This window comes from Drosophila sechellia, chromosome 3L, assembly GCF_004382195.2.
Source record: "Drosophila sechellia strain sech25 chromosome 3L, ASM438219v1, whole genome shotgun sequence".
Classification (NCBI taxonomy): Eukaryota; Metazoa; Arthropoda; class Insecta; order Diptera; family Drosophilidae; genus Drosophila; species Drosophila sechellia.
The window spans coordinates 15,671,763-15,695,160 of NC_045951.1; the positions used below are offsets into that span (position 1 = coordinate 15,671,763).

General features: G+C 40.7%; 1 protein-coding gene across 22 annotated transcripts in view; it reads left to right on the forward strand.

Annotated features, from left to right (window-relative positions):
- LOC6605863 (protein phosphatase 1 regulatory subunit 12A) overlaps positions 1-23,398 on the forward strand; it is a 29,514-nt gene that overhangs the window by 943 nt on the left and 5,173 nt on the right. For 5 of the 22 annotated variants that reach the window (XR_004361908.1, XM_032719763.1, XM_032719766.1 and 2 more), the window contains exons 2-16: positions 1-552; positions 8,967-9,079; positions 9,144-9,698; positions 9,968-10,056; positions 10,761-10,874; positions 11,091-11,181; positions 11,915-12,292; positions 12,854-12,946; positions 13,018-13,146; positions 13,430-13,646; positions 14,886-15,716; positions 16,857-17,001; positions 17,067-17,309; positions 17,555-17,652; positions 17,829-17,891. Coding sequence is in view for 21 of the 22 variants with exons in the window: in XM_032719763.1 (XP_032575654.1) it covers positions 298-552; positions 8,967-9,079; positions 9,144-9,698; positions 9,968-10,056; positions 10,761-10,874; positions 11,091-11,181; positions 11,915-12,292; positions 12,854-12,946; positions 13,018-13,146; positions 13,430-13,646; positions 14,886-15,716; positions 16,857-17,001; positions 17,067-17,309; positions 17,555-17,652; positions 17,829-17,891 (3,414 nt within the window). In the remaining variant the exon portion in view is untranslated. Of the gene's footprint in view, positions 553-8,966; positions 9,080-9,143; positions 9,699-9,967; positions 10,057-10,760; positions 10,875-11,090; positions 11,182-11,914; positions 12,293-12,853; positions 12,947-13,017; positions 13,147-13,429; positions 13,647-14,885; positions 15,717-16,856; positions 17,002-17,066; positions 17,310-17,554; positions 17,653-17,828; positions 17,892-20,026; positions 20,133-22,151; positions 22,440-22,907; positions 23,321-23,398 lie in introns of those variants that run through there. The other 17 variants (XM_032719764.1, XM_032719780.1, XM_032719762.1 and 14 more) reach the window with 13 other exon arrangements.

Consider the following 23,398-nt stretch of genomic DNA (forward strand, 5'->3'; position numbering starts at 1 on the left):
CAAGCAGGAGAAGAAGAAGCAGGAGCAGCAGAAGCAGCAGTACAAACAGCAAAAGTGTAGTTGTGATCGAAAATCGAAAGTGTGAAGCATTTTCTATAAATAGTGCAAAATCAAAACCCAATTCCCATTGCAAACAACAGAGCAATAAAGCAATAACGATAGAGCAATTGCTACATACAAAGGCTACTACACACATCTGGAGCAGTCGAGCGATCTCACAGAGCGCGTGCTCTGCAGCAAGTAGCAGGATTATCTGAAGGAGCAGATCGTTCGTCTGGCCAAGAAGGATCTGCCAAGATGTCCTCGCTGGACGCGCGCAACAACTCGGCGATGATGAAGCGCGCCGAGCAGCTGAAGCGCTGGGAGGAGTCGGACACCAACCGCGCCGCCCCCACCCCCCGGCACGAGCACGGGCGCAGGATTAAGTTCAGCTCCGGCTGTGTCTTCCTCGCCGCCTGCCTCTCCGGCGACAAGGACGAGGTCGTCCAGCTGCTCGACCAGGGCGCCGACATCAACACCGCCAACGTCGATGGACTCACCGCCCTGCACCAGGTGAGTCGTGCCAGTATTCTTCATTCTCTCACATTTTGGAATAGTCCTTATAGGGTTGTATCTTAACTATTGTATATTTATAACTAAAATAAAGGAAAATGTAACGTTTCAATGGTTCTACTTTGAGGAAATACTACTTATTATCCAACAATGTTCTTATTTTTGCTCAATTTGTAAATAAATAAAACATAAAGACATAAGCAATTACATTTTAAATAATATTTTATCATTCATAAGCTACAAACAAATGAATGCCTTAACTTTTTAAAGGATATACAATAATATAAACAGTCGCTAGAAAAAAGAAAAAGACAATAGTCATAGGATTATTGATAATACTCGCTTAAGTAATCGTTTGCAAACATACAAATTACAAAATGAAATAGAAACTTTGCTATGTAATCAAAATATTTCCTTGTTGTTTGGTTGGAAGTGGCGAATATTGAAAATTCTATTAAGGGTTGCATTTGCAGCAGGTGCAATATTCAGTTAATTAAATGTGAATATTCACACTGCATCCCCTGGCACCAGGGATTGATTTCCCCACTTTAGAAGGCGGCTAGGCGTTGCGTCAGTCTGCTGCAACTGCGATCACGCGACTGGGCGAGGGGGTGGTGGGTGGATTGGGGGCGGGGATGGGGTGGAACGGGCGCAGGGAGCTGCAGTTTCGACACTGTTGCGTTGCGTCCAACTGTGGTGCTGACGTGGGTCGCACTGTGGGTCAAATATACAAATATTAGAAAAAAATACTACAAGAATATCTAGCAGCAAACGAAAAGAATTACCAAATGGTTTCGTAAGGATTAAGAATTTAATTAGACCAGATTTAATATTTTATATGCATATCTCATTTATTTCATTTTTCAAGCGAAGAAGATAAATAAGACAGCAATATGACATATTTACGCTATTAGTTTGGAGTTTTTATAGGATATCCAATCAAGGTCAAGAATGATCCATTCCGTTTAGGCCCACTGTGCAGGGGCCGTTCGCTAGACGCTCGACCATTATTGTTGTTGGGTATTTCGTGCTCTTTCTGCGGTTTCAACACCGCCGCCGCAACAACAATTCGAATTTCGAATATTAACAAATACAGCAAATACATGGCTAATGCAAGCCGACGATTTACAAGTCGAATGGCCAGAACGGCATGGCCAACAACAACAGCCACAAGCAAAAGGCAAACGGCCAAAAGCATTAAATAAGAAAAATACAAAATGTTCTATTTTTAACAACCAAGAAAAACATACAAAACCCATACACACGAAAGCGCGTTTACATATTGAAAGCCCAAAGATTTTCGCAAAATCATTTTCAGTTTTCCTCCCATTTGTTTGACTCGATTTTGTGGCATGTCGAAGAATAGGAATTTAATGATGCTTTGCTGGCACGGAAATGAAATAAAAAGCATAAATTTTCCGTACTTATCATGGAAATTCGTTCTATTGTTCTAGATCAAGAAAAAGTTTTACTTAATTAATACAAAATAATAGCAAGAACAAATAAAGATTTGTGATTTATATCATATCATTTAATAACTATTTAATGGAGAGTTTATTTAACGTTTAAAAATAGTTATAAAATAGTATTAAGATATGCTGTAAAAATATTTTGGGGTTCAATTCAATTAAATACGGTTTTTTAAAATGAATTTCCCTTTTAAGATTCCCCTGGAATTCCTATACAAATTTCCTAGTCGATTTTCTGTCCACTCCCTTCTTGCGCTCACTGTTCTCTCAAATTTAGTTTGGTATTAGCTATAACAGAACAACAAATTAAATTTGTTTCATCAACAAATCGCATTGTAATTTTGAAAATCAAATATAGAAAAGGCCGAAATGGTTTCCCTAAACAAATTCCCGAGTCAATTTGCAAGAGTGCCGCCTGTCCACACCCATTTTGCACTCACTGTGTGCGCTCTGCTCCCATTCGATATAATTGATTCTAATTATGCTGCGCCAGCGAAGAGTCGTAGATTTTCACCGTTTAACCGCGGTGGCGCACTTGTTAACCAGATGCTAATTTGTTGAGTGCGGGATGGCGGGCATTGCGGGGAGGCTTCACTGTCTGCGAGTGCACTGTAATTACAGAAACAGCAACAATAATAAATAATAATAACAATGGGAACACAGTGCAAACGTTTTGAATTACCTGCCACATTGTTTGCGGTGCAAGTGCGGCCGCAACCTGCGGCTATTTGCTTCACTTGCCGCTGTCGTTTTTTTGCTCGACCGCAAAGCGGAATTTCGATTGCATTTATTAAAATAATTATCTTATCGCCTGCACTTACAAGTCCTCTAATGATTGCAAAAGTCCGCCCCCGCCCTTTTCTTCGTAGACGCCTTCCTTTGCCCCATGCCGCATCAACTTCACATTCACATATGTACGTATGTGCTTGCAACGTTTTGGGCCTTCCATTCATGAGCATTGACAACGACAGCACCACACCTGCACCTGCAACACATTTTCAATGGCATGCGACACGATGGCTGCGAACAGGATGGGCCACAGTGGTTTAAAGTCTAATAAAAATGGTTACGAAATGTAATCTCCTGCAGCAGGTTACTTTTTAGGCGGCCTCAACTGCGCAGTTCTTAAATATTAAATATTTATTACAAAACAGTAATGAAACACACAAAAAATGTTTTTAAAAATGCTATTGTTACATTACAATGTAATGCAGGATAACGTTTTTTTTTTTTCATATTTATTAAATATTACTAATCATTTGATGAAGCATTCATAAGCATAGCTCATGCCTAAACAGCAAGAAATATTAAAAAATAAAATACAGAAAATTCATAACCTTTGAACTTGGTGATAAATACTTGTTATGCACGCGAATGAGATTGAATTGTGTATTGCGTCAACATCAATGTTTGCTTGATAAATAAGTGGAGGGAATGAACTGCTGGTCATGATGGAGCATAATCAGAAGTGAGAAACCTAATTCTAAAATATATTAAATATTTAAAGAATCACCAGTTCCACTGTTTACCGCCGCTACCTTGGTCTTCATATGAATGATGTTGACTGATGGAGCGGCAGATAGGAAAGCGCGAATGGGGAGGATGGGAGCAGGAGGAGGCTGTTGCAAGTGACCGTGTATATCCATGCCGCTGGCTGACTTTGATTTTTCATGTGGCCTACAAGCGGTCGTTGCGTGCATTGACGTTCAAACTCGCTGGGGGACAAGTGGGAAATTATCAAAGAAATGGCAATAAATTACGGCTGTTTACAAGCGTTCCGACTCAGATATCTACGTTTAAATGCAGTTCAAGGAAATATAGAAATATATAGAAATATATTTTATAGAATTATATTTCAAGGTCCACACCGTTTCACATGAATTAGATGTGTGTGATAAAATTAGAACTTTTGGAAATACGTGGGCTTTTCCGAAATATTTATGGTTTTAGTTGTAGTGTGTTTATTATAATCAAATGAATCATTTTGTAGCTTTGAAGTGAAACTATTACGGTACGTTCCAAAACAATTTATTAGGAACATAGAAATATTAAATCAAGAAACTATATTTATTTTATGCTTCTGTGAATAAATGCTTTTGTGAATAAAAATTATTTAAATAAAAATATCATTTTGCCTAATTTACCCATCTGTATAAACTCTTTCAAACATCCAATCAGGTTTTGGTCCCCTGAGTGCGAATCTGTGTTTCTTCATTAATCAGCCTCTATCAATGATTTGCTCAAATTAAGAAATTGATTTATATACATAGATTTCTGCCAATTAGCAATTGATATATTTCGATTTTTATAGGAGGGTAGGGGCAGGCAACCGGCGCCGCATAAATTAAGAAATTATTCTGTCAAGACTTCTGTTAAATTGAGCTATAGTCAGAGCTGAGTGCATAATAATCGTAACAATTGCCGATCCGCTGACATGACGATCGTGATCACGGATGGATGACGAGTCCTGATCGAATCGAATGGAATCGAATCGAATCTGTGTGCTTGGGGAGTTGGGAAAAGCTGCGTGAGTTTTCCCAAATCCAAAATGAAAACACACACACTACATGGTAGCAGCGCTGGTAGATTTGTTGCTGTCGGCTAACGCGCTTTATTGACGTGTTTTCTAACCTTGGCCCGGTTTTCGACGGACTGACGGGACGGACAGCTGTTGAAACGCACAAGCTACAAACTACAGACGCACAGACGTACAGATTCACAGATACAACAAATGGAATATCCTCAAGAATGATCTGTCTGGATGTATCTGTTTGGGCTTTGGTTGTTGTATATAAATGGATGCGGTCGCTACACTTGATTTGATTTATTTCTCGTTTCGTGCTTTACACCCAAAATAACAAAACGAATGCGAATGATCAAAATGAAAATTCGCTCTATGCCAGATACAATTTGATGTGATGTCTGCAGTCCGTAGTCCGCAACTCGCATTTGTATCTGTATCTGTATCTGCTGCCAGTATGTGCGTTGCATAATACCATTTCTAGCCATAGACAGACGCGAAATGTATGCCATTAAAAATGCTTCGTTTTACAACCGAGTTCCTTCGTCTTAGGCGGCCTGACCAATCTTTTATTTTTCATCATTTCTGGTTGCCAATTCTATTATAATCATTATTATTATAATTATTATGTACATTTAGCTCGCACGCGCCGCACACACAAACGATTTGAAATCTGCTGTTTTATGGATAAAGCAACCGAAACCAGCGGGAACTATACGAAAAAATACGATAATTTTTGCCAAGCCATGACGACATGAGTTTAGAAATAGTTCGGCGGAAAATATATGTTCAATTCTATATGTGTTTAATGAAATTATTGTTGTATTTTTTGTTTTTGGAACATATCGTTGAAATTGTAGTAACTTTTAAACATTTGCCAGCAGGAAATGTTTTCAATATCCATCATAGTTCTTGGAATTTCTATGGCACCTTTACGATTTCTCGTGTATTTTAGAACCATATATATTTTTTATCAACTACAACTTCGTAGAATCGAAAACAGCACAGGTGAATGTTTTTAGACTGATTATAATATCAGCTTATTCTCAAGTGTGAATCTTGGGTAAATAAACATTGAAAGATAAGATTTTATTGTGAAAAGCTTAGTGCAAGCAAAAGCTTTGCCAAATTTATTTCTAGGAACCTCGATTACATTTTATATTACAAAATATTACAATATTTTATAATTACAATGTAATTTCGCAAGCAGAACATAAATCTTTGGAATCATAAGGAAATTGTCTAGATTCTTGTTTCCGTTCGGTTTTTCTTTCGGTTTGTTTATTTTTCATTGTGGAATAGCTGGTGTTCATGATTTTTCACACTTCTCTCTTTAGTCCAGCCAGATGTCTGGCCGCACCTGGTGGACGACTGACTACTCGAAAGAAATTAGAAATAAAAATACATTCAAAGTTGGAAACAATTTGCATTTGCTGACCACCAAGAGCACCTACTCAAATGGCGCCGTATAAATCGTTATACAATTTGGCAAAAATATGCCAAGCATTTTTAGTGGCAAAATGCTATTGAGCTACATGAGATACATGCTACCCGAGAGAAAATAATCGAAATAGATACGATCGAAATGTTTAAATAGGCTCTGCAATATGTTAGAACATTTCACACAGAGCAAATGCCTCAAAATCGGCGGGATATAGGCACGTCTAGGTATATATACATACATATATATATTTTCTATATGTGCGCATATATATCATATGGTTTATGTATCTTCTTTGCACTTTTATCTTGTGGCGCTAATCCAAATTTGTAATTTATTGAACTCAAGCGGTTGTGCTCGCCTGTTTTGGCATTTCAATTATAATATATGCATATTTGCTCGTTTCAACGTATAATTGTATACTAGGGCGGTGGGTCAATGAGTGCCCAGGAATGTTTCTTAAAACGTATTTTAAAATACAATGAATTGTTGTATCCACATAAAACGGGAAAATTATGAAATAATTATGAAAATAATTAAAGCCAAATAATAATAAGTTCGTTGTAATTATTTCTTAATTAAGTGGTTTCTTGATTTAGCAGTTGAACAAACAACCCAACACAAATTTCAAAGGATTAATTCACCTAATGAACGATTCATTAGTTGAAAAACTTGGCTTTGCTTGAACTTATGACAAAGTTTGTTTTTCTTTGCAAAGTTCATCTGCAATGTAATCAGTTGACTTGAATATTTAATAGCCTGCGCTAGTTAAGCCAAAATCCTTCAGACCTAACTCTGAAGTAGTGTTTAACGTGAAACTCTCCTGCCTGCCTTCTTCATCAGGGGAATGATGCAGGCTATTGAGTTATAAGCCAGAATTATGTGCATTGATGGTTAACAAAAGCCAAATGGGCCAAATGGAGCTTGGCGCCTGGCAAACTGCCGCGTAATGAGCCACGTTAAGCTGGCGGCCCAGAGTCTGAAAGCCGTCTCAACAAGTCGCTGTTGGCTGCTGGCCTACGCGGCGTATACGTAATGCGGCGAGGTGAATAACATTTGGCGTGCAACGGCTGAAAATGCCGCTCAATGGCGTGCCAAAACAAAAGGCTAAACTTAGCATGCATTTATTTTTTTACTTTACTTTCTGCTTTTCGCGTTTTTCACCGCTTTTTCGGGTTGGCCATGCAAATGGAAATAGCGTAGAATCCGTTGCTCTGCTGACATTAAAGGCCCAAAAGTCTGGCGGCAAATCGAGGAATTTTTTTCGCTGATGGAGTAGCTGGTGTCAAAAATGTTTGCATACCACAAAAAATGCCATTGGACATTGTCGTCAAGTTGATTTGCGGATGGTCACGCGTGGGCGTTGTCTTTTCGCAAAACCCCTTTTTCCTGCCGCTCGGTTTATTATCAAAATTGTTCATAATTAATTAATTGGCTGCGTTCCTGATTTACAAATTGTTTGGGCCCACCCGCCGTCGTTTCACTCACTCTTTCTAGCCTTCTTCAGATTTTTTTTTTTTGTTTTTTATGCGTTTTACTGCGAAATGGAAATGGCTTTTGGATTTTAAAAGCAACGGCAAAGAAGTCACTTTGAAGCTCGGTCAGTAAAAAATGTGAATTAACATATGTATGCGGTGGTAGGGGACGGGAAAAAGAAGAGAATGGATAGAGAGAATCGGTCATTTGATTTGTATAATGCCCCACTCCTCAAACGGGCGCTGTTATCAAATGCGAAAGGGGAGGGTGGGGGCAATACACTGGAGAAAATATGATAAAGAACATTTAATATCTGAAAAACTTTAATATTGAATAAAATTCGTTCTATGTTATAAGTAATTTGTAAGTAATTTATAAGAAATTATAAGTTTATAAGTAATTTGTGTTCATGTATGGCTACTGTGAGTACCAGCTATAAAGAACAAACCAAATTTTCTGAGTTAACTGTAGCGATTGTGTTCTGTCGATAAGCAAAATATGTTAATAGCCTTGCTTCCAAAAACTTGCCAATAACATAAGCCCTGTTGAATGAATATCTCACAGATAAGAACCCATACAAAACACAATTGGAATGTGACTCTATTCGAATTTTTCGTTCTGTGCATTGATAGAGTCTAGCGCCTTTTGTTGTGGGCCTGTTCTTTTACTTTCTTTTCTTTCGGCGGAGCTGTTGCTTTTGCGCCCAAGAATGCTTATCGGCATTTGCAACTACGAGGCGTTGTCGTCTCCACTCGCGTCGCACACCGACATTGTTGTGGGGTCGGATTGGATTGGGTTGGGTTGGGCTGGACTGGACTGGGCTGGGTTGTTCCTCTCTGGTTCCCAGATAGCAGCGGCCCCAAAGAAGCGCCGGAGTCGCCGACGATGATATCATCGTCGTTCGGTGGCGTGCATGTGCCATCCAACCATCCAGCCAAATGAAGAGATGTCTAGGCGGGTTCAGCGGAAATCCGCATAAACAACCCAAGCATGCTGACTGAATACGCTCCGCTTTGGCTTTTGCCTTCTGGCTGTTTACTTTAGCGTTTTAGCAAGATAAACACACAAATTTTTAAAACATTTACTAGCTCTCTTATAAAAGCAAATCGATGGCAGGCGGCTGCAAATCGAATCTCTTCTACGAAAGTTGATTCAACTTTTGATGCACTGCATTTACGACTCTGGTCGGGAAATCGAATTGTTTTTCTGGCCATAAAAATTTAAATAAATACATTTCGTTTGGCAAAGTAGAACGCTTTCAAGGATTGATGTTTATGGCTTCGACCTTTCAATTTGGAATCACAATGAGGCAGTCTCATCCATAAGATGAGTAATTTACAATGGATAGACGTTTGTAATTTGTGAGAAACTTGAGACTTGAGAAAATATGTAGTTTATTTTGTCATTAATTGATGAAAATCATAAAAATTACGCAACAAAGATATATTTAGTAAAAAAGAATTCCATTCCGCTTACTTAATCGAAAACTCATTTTGCTATTTTACAGGCGTGCATAGACGACAATCTGGACATGGTGGAGTTTCTGGTGGAACGAGGTGCCGACATAAACCGCCAGGATAACGAGGGCTGGACGCCCCTGCACGCCACTGCCTCCTGCGGGTGAGTTTTCAGTCCAAATTGCAATCAATTTCATTACTCATTTTGTGCTTAATTAATTTTCTAGATTTGTGAGCATAGCTCGGTATTTGGTGGAAAATGGCGCTGATGTGGCCGCTGTGAACAGCGATGGCGATCTGGCCTTGGATTTGGCCATCGATGTGCAGCACATGGCCATGATTGACTACATGGAGAAGATGGTGCAGGAGCTAAACATCAACGTGGATGAGGCTCGAAAGGCCGAGGAGCAGGCGATGCTGAACGATGCCAAAAAGTGGCTGAGAAGCGATGCCGCCGAGGTGGATAGACCGCATCCGAAAACGGGAGCCACAGCCCTACACGTAGCCGCCGCAAAGGGTTACACGAAAGTGCTGGGTCTGCTCCTGGCCGGCCGTGGCAATGTGGATCGCCAGGATAACGATGGCTGGACGCCACTGCATGCGGCATCGCATTGGGGTCAACGGGAGACGGCCGAGATGCTCGTGGAGTCACTGGCCGACATGGATATACGGAACTATGCCGGGCAGTCATGCATCGATGTGGCCGATCGCAAAATAGTCAAATTCCTGGAAGAACTGCGGGCCAACAAACGCAACAAGCGGCGACCATCTAGTCAAATAAGGTGAGATTAATTAGTTATAGCAAGGTTTTAAATGAAAACATAATGAAGAGGTATTTAGCTTAATATATTGGCAAACATTTGAAAGCATATTCCAAAAGCGTAGTATTTTTGTTGAATCACATATTCGTCTTAATATTATTTTACTGAAAATTACGCATATTCTTCAAAAATATTTTGTAAATGTTTACCTTATATTATTCATAGTCTGTAGCCTTGCATTCTGTTAAAAAAAAAACATAACTAATCCATCAATTGTTTTTACTTTTCAGCAGAATCTCAGATGCAATGGAAAATCATGTGGACAAGACGCCCACTAAACTGGTGCGCGTAGAAGTGAGAACTGATGCCACAAAGGATGGTGCGTATGCCTTCAAATTGGAGCTATCTCCAACTTACCCTGGACTCATGATATAAACGAATAGCTTTCTTTGATTTCTCGCACACACACACTCTTGTGTTCGTCCTGTTTATTATCCTGTTTAGGTTCTCATGCGCGATAACCTTTTGTTGTTGGAGCATTTAATCGTAAAACATTTGCCACTGCCTCTCGTATTTTAGTCACTCAAGATCACATTGTCCAGTATAATAATTTGCCTTCATCACGATCATGATCATCCATCAGTGGTATCCCCTTTTTTCTCTCTCTGTATCTGTATAGTGTCTCTATCTATCTCTCTGTATTTGTGTATTGTCTCTGCTTGTAAATCACGCACACTGCAGCTGCCAGTGGCTCAAGTGAAGCTAACGAAGCTAATTCTTCGATTCCAAACGCTGCTGCTGATGATAATGATGATGGTGATAATGATGATGATGTTGGTGGAGTTGGCGAAGTGGTGGCCAGTGGCCAGAGCGATACAGAAGAGCTGAGTGATTCCACGGAAAGCTCACACTTGACCAGCCTCTCCGAGAGCGAAGGTAGTCGGCATTTGTTTTGCGTCCTGATTGAGGAGTTCCTCGCCGAAACCTTTCTGTGATAAGCCCGCCCAATAGCCACTAACCTAATCCTAGTTGTAAATTGTTTTCGAGGTGTATATTAACACTTTTCACCTGTTGCTCTTACAGCTGAGAACGTCAAGCCCAACCAGCAGATCCACGCCGTCGAGCATCCAGTCGAGGAGGAGGCGCCATGGCGACGCAAACTGCCCCGCACTCCCAGCGACAGTCCCACTAATAATCGTAAGTCCTAACGGAGCTATGAAGTGCGCTTTAGGGTTTGCAGATAAAAAGATATTTCTAAATAAAGTTAAATTGTTTCAAAAAGTAAATACTATATATGAATCTATTTCGAGATCATGTCGTGTTCTAGCTATCTGCAATCTCTTGAAGCGCACTGATTGGCAACGTTCGTAATCGAATCAGATAGTAATAATCAATATAATTACCATTTTGCAGAAGTTCCTGATAGAGAGCTCAGCAGCAATAGCTCGGAGACCGCCAACGACGTCATTTTGCGACGCACGCAAAGCTTTGAGAACGATCAAAAGTGAGTTGAATCCCAAGAAAATAAAACATTGCGTGCCGCTCACACACAAACACCCAATCGCATCTCAGATTAACCCACATATACAATGATTATGTACTACAACGATCGGCCAAATTGCACCGAAAGGTCTTGATTTGATTTATTGGTTGATTTTTGCAGTTCGCTTTTCACTTTTGCCGATTGCATTTGCTTATCATCATCAGCACACACACATTCACGCTAAAATTGTTAACCACTCATTCAGCTATTCACGAAATTCATATACTGATAAATTGTTTAAATTTACCCATGATTGTATCATGGATCTGGGAAAGCTCTGAGAATCTGTATGAATCACAAGCTTTGCGTTTATGAGCTTTTTCCATAACACCATTCGCATTTTGGCAAAGTGAAGCGTTGACTGCAAAAGGCAACAAATAAGGGAAAACAAAGTATTGTATTGATTTTAAAATTTTTGTTTTGCTTTATTTTTTTTTCCCACCCAATTTTTTCCAAACAACAACCAAAAATCGATCAAACAATAATTGCATTGCCAACGCACCACAACCGACCAAAAACAACAAACTCATCAAAACGCTTATCCCGAAATCTAACCTGCCCGCTCGCCCACCTGCTCGCTACGACCAACCGCCCGCCCACCTGAACGACCGCCCGCACGAACGTTCGAAAAACGCTCGAAAACGCACGATCCTCGCTCGAAAACGGCCAAAATCGAATCGAATCCGAATGACAGGTTCTATCAAAAGTACAATGAGCTGCGGGCACGCATAAAGGCCAATTCCTGTCCCATTTTGCCGGCGAATGCGAATGCTAATGCCGCTACTGCCAACAAATCCAATAACAATAATAACCTAAGTAGCAATAACTATCATAATAACAACAATAACAACAACAAAAGCGATCTGCTATTGGGATATGCTGCTGGCACCACAACGACAACAAGCACCCCTACAACAACAACAACATCCAGTACATTCAACAACACCCACTCGAACACCAACAACACAAGCACAACACAACAACAACCAGTAGCAGCAGCAGCATCGGCAGCAAATCAATTATATAGCGTACAAAGATCGGCCTCACTCAAAGATAACTCAATGTATTACAGGTTTGTTTTGCATTCAACACATCCCAAAAAAAAACAGACTAGATCAGATTTTTTAGTTACATTAAGTAGAAAGGGAACTAGTATTGTATGTATTTCATTATTTGAATTTGTTATGAGTTGTAAATGGGAATTTCAAGCAGAGTTGATATAAATAAAAATAAAAATATAAACAAAAGCTATTAAAGGCCACCTTTATACTCTAGTATAATTCAAATTGTTTAATGTATATCTAAGCTACTTGATAGATACAATTATGTATTATTAAATACTCAATAGGAGTAGGAAATAAGGAATAGAATTTGTCTGTCCTAAAATCTGATCTAGTTTAAAAACCATACTCTCATAGCTGTTAACCCAAGCCTAATTTGTTGTAACTATTCACCTGACTGTGCTTTTGCTTAGCTTCTTCTCGTCTACACCTTCAGTATAATAACTCATTGCACCAAACTATTTAACATATTTTCCTAGGCCACGCACCAATGTCGTCTACCTACTCTTGGCTGTATTTCCAGTTCCACTTTGAATCCTTCTCTAAAATCTTTCTATTTTGATTATCCTCAGGAAACCGACCGTTACGATTGCCACGCCCACGAGCACAGCCGCCACGGCGATCAATTCTCCATCGACAACTGTACAGACCCCACCAATTCGCAGGTAAGTTTATTTTGTATAATATGTGATGTATATTACTCCTTTAAAAAAAAACTCCATTGTCGATCAATTAGCCAAGTTACAGCGAAAATAGCAGAAAAGAGCAATAATGGCAGCTCGTCCACGGCCAGTGTCAGCGATGCGGAGAGCTCCAAGCCACCGCCCAAACAATCCGCGAGCAATATGATCAAGAACTTCTTCAAGTAATGAGCAAGATTTAATGGTTGTTTTCGTTGACGTTGAGCTAACCCCGCTAAAAAGTTGCTAACCCGATTTTTGCTCCCAAGAAAGCGTAGCATGATTTTATGAGGCTGACTTTGAACATTCCGATCGATTGAATAACCATGTGTTAATAAAGATATTAAGGCTCGATGTGTTGCTACTGACTTCCAAAGGCTGTAGCCGCTCTTTAATTTAATGCAATGTATAATAGTTAGTGTTGTAACAAAATCTAAAATTAAATATTTTCACTCAACCCAAACGTAGATCCTTTGTGCCACCGGTGCGTGATGAGGAGAGCGAAACGCAGCGAAAGGCACATGCTAAGCGCGTGAGGGAGACTCGCCGGTCCACTCAAGGTGTCACCCTGGACGAGATCAAGAGTGCCGAGGAACTGGTTAAGAAGAAGAACATGGGCATGACCAACAACAACAATAACAACAATATCAGCACCACCACCACGAACACGATCAGCAACAGCGGCGTAAGTAGCCCAGTGTCCAAGTGGACACTCTAACCAGATCACTCACCCCAGGCTATCACAACAAAAACCGAAACATTCACACTCGAGGAAGCTCTCTTCATAGAATCATTGTTAGATCTCATGCATGTAGTCCTAGCCGGGATTACAGGCCCCATCCACACACGATGTCCACATGCAGTTCACACCCACTCAAACGTTGAGCAATACACACCAGATCAAAAACCGAAAAAAATATATGCTTATGGTTATGGTGTCCCCATTGTTTGGAAATCCCTTTCTGTTTGTGTTCGATTTTGTTCACTCACTCAAACGCAATCATTATATATTTGAACAATAGCATTAGTTGTTCGTGTGAGTGAGTGAAACATGTACTAAAATAGTGATTGTAGTTTAGAAAATATCGTGTAGTAAGCAGAATGCAGCAGGTTCCAAAATGCCCTAGGAAGTATGCTATGAATATAGTTAAAAAGTATTTAAATTCAATGAACTAATTAATGAGCTCTTAGTAAATCGAGTACTTCAACGGTTTGCTAGCAACTTGAGTATCGATCTTAATACAGAATTTGTAAGTATTTGTTATAATTGAAACCTGCTGCATTCTGTTGTCTCATTCCACAAAGAAAGCAGCCCCAAGCTGTCATAATTTCATCGATCAATCAATGCTCATTTAGCGTACGTTGGCTCCCGTTTGATTATTATTATTATTCGTTCGTGATCGATCGCAGTATCGCATTTAACCAATCAAGTTGAGTTCAGTTTCTGCGTAATGCGCCTACGCCCAGCTCCGCTCCGCCCAGCCACGCCCTTTGACCCGCCCCGCATCCGGCTCATCGATTGAGTACTCTATATAGCGTAGCTTTATATTTATGTTTTCCGATCATCAGCAGCTCCAGATCAGCGAACCATAGCGTAATTACCATTCCAACTTACATAAGTTACAGCTCTTAAGTTATATCTATGTTCAGTTCTCTACTACTCACTAGGTTCTATATTTATATATTTATATAGCAATAAAATGTATGTCTATGGAATATGTTGATGATTATCATTTTGCATGTCCCATTTGCATGCGTAATCAAATCGGGTCACCCTAAGTATCATTATAGTATGCAATTGATATTTACATTACTTATGTTATATAAATAGAGAGAAATTATTTGATTTTTGTTTGAGACTCACTCGCGTCCATCGCCTTAGGACAACTGTTTTTTATTTGTTCCAAACTAATATTATTAACAGAACGAAACAAGCTCTGCATCATCGACATCAGCTCCAACACCATCGATCTTCGACACCAATGAGCAGCAGGACGAACTGCAACCACCGCCACCGCCCACCACACCACCGCCAGCTATAATACCCACCACAACAACGGCCACCGATGAGACGGAGATCGAGGAGGTGGTGTCCAGTCCTCCAGCTGGCCAAAGTCAGAACGATACCACAGCTAGTTTTACGCTATCCGCTCCCGTGCGAAGATCGCTTTCGACCGAGGGCGAAGCCGATGCCAATAGTGATCCGGAGGGTGACCAGGATCAGACGGTGGTCAGTGCCAGCTATACGATAATGCCCAGGCGGGAGAGGCTTCCCGAAAGCTCCGATAATGTAGAGAGCATAAGATCGCCACAAAAGACTGACGTAGTTGCCAAAAGTTCCAGCGAGGAGAAGGCCGAGGAGACAACACATGTCAGGCCCACGGATCTGCCACTGATTCCGGCTCCTGCTGCCCCGAGCACAGAAGCTATCAAATCATCCTCGGCGGCCACCACGCCCGCTGCCCTCGAGAGTCCAGTGCGCTTGCGGGACAAGCGGGGCCTGTCCGGCAGCCAGGAATCGGAAACGAAGTCCGATACCGCCTCGCCCGTGTCCTCACATCCGGACTTCAATGCCCGGGACTCGCTACTCAGTCTATACGCCCGACGCACAACGGACAGCAGCGCGGGAGGAGGAGGAGTTGGTGGTGGTGCTGGTGTAGGTGCAGGTGGTGCAAGTGGAGCTGCATCCTCGTCTTCAACTTCGGCAGCGGAACGGCGTCCGTCTTGGCGCCTGAAATTCGATGCCGGCTCCAAGGTATGCCCACACTACCCACCTACGCCCTCTAAGCGAATCCGATAGCCTAATCCTCAATATACGTCAAGACTATTTTTTCGATCGGTTGCCAAATTCGTGTGCGCCGTAAATACTTTTGTTAATCTCTAAGTGTGTAGCATGGATTTATTTTGATTAGTGTATGTATAGTTAATGGAGAACTTCTGCTTAGAAAAATGTGGAATTATCCCTCGCTTTGGTCTAATTCATAAAATAACCCCATCGTTTCTATATTGATTTTTGAATTCTCGCAATTTAATGTAAGGTCATTATTTTATATCATTTCGATTTCGATTTCGTCGCTTATTCATATTTTTTGATTGTAGAAACTCTGCTTTTCGACGAAATATAATTAATAAAGTGATTCGCTTACTTAAATATGTATTTTATGATTAAACACGCCTGAATTATTCAATTTAAGATCTTTTGCATTTAGTTGTATCTACGCATCTGTACTTATTCATGTTTTTATTTGCGCGTAACTTGTGCTTAATGTACTCAAAAATAAGTAATTTTATCATTAAGTAAATTCTTATTATTATTATTCACTTTTTATTTTAAATGGTTTTCGTATTTATTTACTTAGATACCAATACTATTCATTTGGCTGATAAACATTTTGTATAAATATTACATGCTTCAAAATATCTTACAAAATTGGCCGATGCATTTGCATTTATGTCTCTTAACTTATTAAAATTCCTTTTTTATTACATCTGGTTTACCAAAAGATACTAATTATATATTATAACTACTTGCATGTTACTTTATAAATTTTTGTTTATAATTTTTGTTCAACTAATTTAACTACACTATACTGGTTCAGGGAAATGCAGAAGTGCTTAGCTTAGGTAATGGGTTGCGGGCTCTAAGTGATGGATACAAAATGGAAGTGGTGGCTGATACGTGTTGATTACTACTAAATGTTTAGTATAAACTAACTCCCGCTGCATTCGAATGATTCAAGACACGGCATAGCTTCTTGTAAGAACAAATACATCGCACACAAACCAAACAAATACGACAATTATAGAGAAACATTTCAAAACATATATTGATATTTAACATTGTTAAACTATTAACTGAATTGAGCAATTGGTAAATGGTTCCTTATCCATGCAGTTCAAGTTGGAGGACATAACCAGCGGTGGCACATATCCGCCCAACAACAGCACCATCATACCCAGTGCTCCGGCGGTAATGGCAGCCGCCAACTTATCAACCACCACTGGTGTCCAGCGGCGCATCAGCAGCGGTCCCAATGCACGTAAGTTATCAAGGATATTTTCTGCTCAACTTTCGAATAAATAGTAATAACTACTTCCCTTACAGTAAATGCTTCCAATCAGTCGCTCAACTCTGTGGGTCGTCCAGTTTCCGCGCCCAGCGAGGGCACCAACAACAGTGCCTATGTCACGCCCTCAGTTCGCAAATTCGAGACGAACGCCACGTCCACGGGAGCGACCACTGCAGCGACCACGACTAGCAACTCAACCTCCAATTCAGTGTCTGCAACCAGTGCCAATCATACAGCGGCTACGGCACCAAATGCCACGTCAAACCATGACGATAAGGGTAAGGAAAAGTCGAGGAAAGCTAGGGAATCATGTCCAGCAACTGTTGTAGTAGTAGTAACTACGGCTACTTTCACTTGTAATGTAACAAACATAACAATTCATTGAAGTAGTTGTAAAGCTAGAGCCTAAGAATTTGTCTTAGTTATATCTTGATTATTGAATAGGTTATTCTCTGAACAAAAGATTATTGTAGTACCTATAGTGAAAGCTGAATAAGACTTTTTTTTACAATTTTTTTAACAGATAATGATAAGGAGAACGACAATCGCACACAGACGGTCATTCAGAGGCGGCGCAAGCCGAAGCGCAGATCAACGGGCGTGGTGCACATCGATATGGATGTAAGTATGGTTGGGAGATACATCATTTGTGTGCCTAATTGCCAGGCAGTTTGTCACAATAAATTAGCCATGGTGGAAGTGCCGTATGCCAACTATTCTCAGTCAAATTGCTAATTAGTCGGAAGAATGGGAAAATTCTAAATGCTAAATTGAAAATGTCTTTTGTTCTGCTGCAGGAACTGGATCCCGAGCGACAGAACGAATCGTCCAACAACGACAACGAGGAGAAGGAGAAGGAGGTGAGTCTGTGCGCCGATAATTAGTGCTTATCATATGTGAACTACCAACAAGAACAACAGCAACAGCATCAATATTATTGAATATTTCACACCTTGCCAAGCAATTAGAAAATATATTTGTGTCAGCCTTTTATTTCCGAGCTGCACCTGACCACCACATGTGTTCGTTGTGCCTTTGCCTTCGTCACACCTTGCCACAATTTTAGAGCACTCCGCGTCCTTCAAAGTAGCTAGTGTGTAGTGCCCCTCCTCCATGCATTTAGTTGGCCCACAATGTTCGTCTCCATCGTATGTCTGGTCCAATTAGGCGGACGACGCAAAAAAACGAAATTATGATTTGCCACTTTGAATGTGCGCACGTGGCATTGTGGGTTCTCGGTATGGTTTCGTGTGGGATTCCGAGTGTAAGTGCAAGGCAACTGCAAATCCTTTCATGGCCGAGGTCAGAACTATTAGTGCGCATCCAATTTGCGTCCATAGAAATCACGAGTCTGTCCCGGCCCGAGAACCTGTTAACAATTTATCTGAGCAAGTGTCAGCGCCGGTGTCGCCTATTATTAAAATCTGACACAATTTCTGAGTGCATCTTGTCATTAACGTGCGCTCGCTCTGCTTGTTCCTATAAAAAGTTATTAATTGTTTCGAACATTGGTCAAATGTTTGGTTAAAGACGTACCGTAAATTTTACATTCGGTTTAGCATTGATAAATGCCAAATATTTGCATTTGATATAGTTTCGTTAGGCAGTTTATAATGGTTGAATTTAAGAAGAAGGAAAAACTATAGATACTCTTCATAAATGACCACTTTGTTTAGCAAATTTCAAATAGCAATTCATATATATTCCCATTGTGAATTATTGCTACAAATACACACAATCATTAAAAGCTAACTTAATTGGTAATTTACTTGTTTGAAATTTTGCTATGATCCACATGAAGTGAATGATGCAACACAATGTCTAAATTTGTTTGATACCTTCCTTTTGAAATGGAAATTTCATTTTGAGAACTATATTTTCCTGGAATTTGTGGCTTTAACTATTCGTTTGCCTGTGGCGTAAAGAAATAAGTAATAGTATGCAATTTTCAGCATGTGTTCCAACAAACGATCCATCCAAAGTGACGGCAGACCATCTGACGCTCTTTGATTGACGATGTCAAGTGTGCCATTGTGCATTTATTCTACTTTTTAGTTTTCATCTCGCAAATGCTGGGGCATCTGGGGGAAATCACTTTCACAATCGTCTTCGCAGACAGTTTTGCATTTTATAATAAATTGGGCAATTACAGAGGCACGACCCAAGCCGAAGGAAATATCTAATTCTATATTGAGAAGCGCATAATAATAAGAAAAGCTGGCACACGTCCGTTGAACTTTGCAGAAAAAGCGAGAAAATGTGCGGCTAAATTTATAACAGCTTGCTGCAGGCATTTGCTTCCTCATTCTCTCTCCCTGCGGCGAAAGGATCGTCATGCGGTATTTATAGCCGGAAAATGCATCCAACGAAACCATAAACTCTGCGCGGAGGGGTCTGATTTTGGCCCAGTTATGAGGGGGTAGGAGGTAGCAACTCCCCAAATTGGATTCTCCTGTCTTCTGTCGCGCACTTAACGCTAAATTTAAACGCAAACAAAAATAGTTTTTCCTATGCTCGCGCTTTCCTCTGTCTGCTTTTTCACGAATTTTCCCAGTTACGTTGCAGTCATGTGTCAATGACTGTGCTTCGCCTTTTGGCCCAGTTTGCAGTGCTCTCGTTTGCGTTTGTGTTTCCCTGATTTCTTCTGACCCCAGCATAGTTAACAATTTTGCGTCTCGGACATTGGGCCAAATACGTGTGCGATTTACTAAATTTAGATGTGGGCTCAACCAGGTGAAAAACTCGCACAACGAATTTTTCGTGTGCGCAATTTCAAGTGAAAATTTGGCTCCCTTCCCTGCTCTTATTATTTCTTGTCTTCATATTTGAGTTGAAAATATGCCGCCACATTTTATTTCTCTATTTTTTTCTTCATTTTTCCGGCTTTTCCGCTCTTCATTTGGCTCTTAGTTTCATGTGGGCACTCTTTCGCTGCTCTTTCGTGTTTATTTCCGATCGTTCGCTTTCAAATAAAACATTTCAAATCGGCTGCCAGCAACACAGTTGAGTTTTGTGCGCCCAGCACAGCGGATCATCTCAGTTCGATTCAGTTCAGATCACCCGAACCCAGCTAATCCAATCAAACAAGTCTAAATCTCAATGTAAATCCCAATTAAACTCAAGAATTCAATACGTCAAGTGCAACGAGAGACCAAAAACCACAAGACCTGTCGAATGTGTCAAAGAATTTTTGGGGCAAAAAAAAAAAAAATCAACTGCTATTGCAGTTTAGATCAGTTTACCCCTGGGATCAAATGGGCAGCTGGAGGGGATTTGCCAAACCAAAGTCGATGATTTGACTGCCGGCCGCAAAAAGTTGAATCGTTTTCAGTTGATGGAATCGCTCCGCGTTGCCTTTTTTGGCCAACTGCGCATAATTTTTGGACATTTCAAGTTGATGCTCCTACCAGGTGGCTTTTGCATATATGGTCAACTATTTTGATAAGTTTTTAATTTGATTTCGTGAACGTGCCTAATTTATTTGTATTTTTTTCGTGGCCACAAATGTTAAAGTTTAACAAGAGAACTGAAAAAAAAAAAGTTTATTAAAAGTCAAATTCTAATTCTAAATATTAACTGGTTAAACAATACTAGCATTGAATTTTTCATTTAAAGTTTGCAAGTATTAATCATGTTTTTATAAATACTTGTCTTGAAAATTGCCAAATCATTTCGCTAGTATTTATCCTTTGACTTGATTTACGTCTATTTCCTAATCTTTTTTATGATGCCTCTGCGACCCGGCTAGTTCATTTATCTTCGGCATGACACAGCAGAAAATTGTATTTTTAAAAGCTTCTTTTATATACATTTTATGCGAAATTTGCCAAGCAAAATGTTTGAATTACCACAATATACAGAAGGCATAAATGGGGGGAAATGATTGCAAAAGACCAAACATTAAAAAGGCGCTTCATTCATGGGCGATTGTCCTATAGATAGAGCCATTTAAACGGGCAGATACACAGAATGAAATGAGTCTATTAGGAAACCGAGACGGTTCGTCATGAATTATATGCATTGGAAAATCGCTTGAAAAGAAAAACGTTTTCTGGTCTGACGGTCGGTTTCATGTTTGTTGTTTTGTATCGCGTGGGCGGAGGATGAGAGGCATCAACTTAGAGAAACAAATAAATACCAGGCCGGCAGCGGGATATTCGCATCCATATATCACGTTTTCTATGTGTTTTCAATCCCAACAAGAGCATCCCGTCGAGATCCAACAGAAGCACCTAGTGCCAGTGGAGGTATATGAACATAAATACGTCGAAAACTGAAATGAAAATTGTCAAAATGTATGCCTTGACGTCATTTTTGGTTTTCCCGGTGCACGTCCAAAACCGATTCCCAAACCACATGTCAATATTGCGTTTTCCAAATCGAAAATGTATACGTCTAGTATACAAGCCGAGATATATGGACACATGTAAACACACCGAAAAGCTGTTTGTTTTCCTTTATTTTTGTTTATGCCGAATTCAAGAACATTTTGTATGTTCGCTTTGATTATAATTGTAATTGCCTTTTGTGTGCGCGTCTATAATTGGAACACAAATCGATCAGAATCGAAGTTGAAATGCCCTCTAATTGCGAATAATTCCCGGGGTATCGTTCGTTCAAATGCATTCTTAGTATAGCATCTTGAATCCAAAGTCGAACTAAAGTTCAAAGAGTCTTTTTTGAATGACAGCTGTCCATATTCATGATTTTTTTTTTTTTGTCAATTAAAGATATTTTAGCGATTTTTTTTCTTTGAAAATGGATTTAATTTTAGTTTATAGAGTACATTTCATCGAGTCAATTAATTATTCAAATCCTACTTAAAGAAAGATGTGTCTAAGCAATTAATGGTTTATTATGCAAAACTATCAATAGCTAAAATGGATTGGGAACGATTTACCAAATATATATGCGAAACTATCAATAGCTAAAATGAATTGGGAACGATATAAACTCTTTGCAAACCTGTGACCAGATGGCAATTACCTTCAATAGGAAAGATCATTCAGATCATGTGGTTTTTGGTCGAACTGCTTAAGCGTAATTGCACTTTGGCACTGACGATTGATATACGAAGTGCCAGGCGAGATGGCAAACTAATGGTGCCCACGTTCTTATAGTTTCCATCAGCGAGATGTCCTTTCGCTCGAGATCAAGAACCCAGGCGCCGCTGTCCAGTCGGCGGCGATCGTTGTCCTCCAGCTCGCGAATGGCTCCATCAAGTGGGGGTTCCGGGGCCTATAACTACAACGGAAGTAGCTATAGCAGCTCCGGCAGCACTGGTCGTCCCTTGAGCACGGGCTACTTTCCCAGCAGTGGCGCCTCCAGTTACCAGAGTCCCTATGCCAGTGTGTACAGCTCGAGGGAGAGTTTGTACGGCGGAGGAGGTGCTGGTCGGAGTTCTTATGGTAATGCGGGCAGTCGCTACGATTACGGGGCGTCCAAGTATCAGCTCCATCAGCAGCAACATCATCATCATCATCTTCATCAGCATCAGCAGTTCACCAGCACCAGCAACCACTATTCGAATCAGCATTCCCATCAGCCAACCGCAAGCAGTGGCCCATCGACAGGTGTAACCTCATCCGCCTCCACATGCCATGCCGCATCCATTGCTTCTGCGTCCAATGCCGCCATGCCAGCAAATAAAACGCAAACGCACCAGGGCAATCGCTACTATCTGCAGCTCCAACCCACTGCCAGTTCATCTGCTTCGGGTTCGGCGGCCACAAGCGGTGGTCATCACTATGGCCACCTGGTGGTGGGCAAGCATATAAGCCAAAGCCATAGTTACGGCCAATCTAAAGCCTCTGCTCTCTCCTCCTCTCTGTCCACCGTCTCGTCGTCCTCCTCCTCCTCGGCCTCGAATGGTACAGGAAGCGGTGGCTACGACAGTTCCAGGTACAATCCCAGCTCCTATTCCTCGGCGGGATCGTCGTACTCCACAAGCGATCGATATGTCAGCCCCTATTCGAGTAGTTATGATAAGGGTGTGACCACCGCCTCGCTGACCTTCAAGTCGCCCGGTTTGAGTTCGTCCAATTCGTTCAAGAGTTCTCGTTTACTGAAGACCAAATCGCTGTCGGCATCGAATAGCAGCCTGAATGGAGCCTATGGTGGTCCATCCTCGAATGGGGTAACCAGTGCCGGAGCCACTGTGGCCGCCATCGCAGCCACGAGGAGCAACTCTCTGCGGGAACAGGAGCGCAAGTCTCGCAATCGCACGCGGTCGAAGAGCGCGGCACAGAGATCCATTAGTGCTTCCTCGGAGAAGAGTGAGGGATATGAAGTAAGCAGGTGTACTGGTTAAGTCGGTTTCTATTGAATTACCTTATGCTGTTGTTGTTGTTGTTTTTATTGGTAAAAA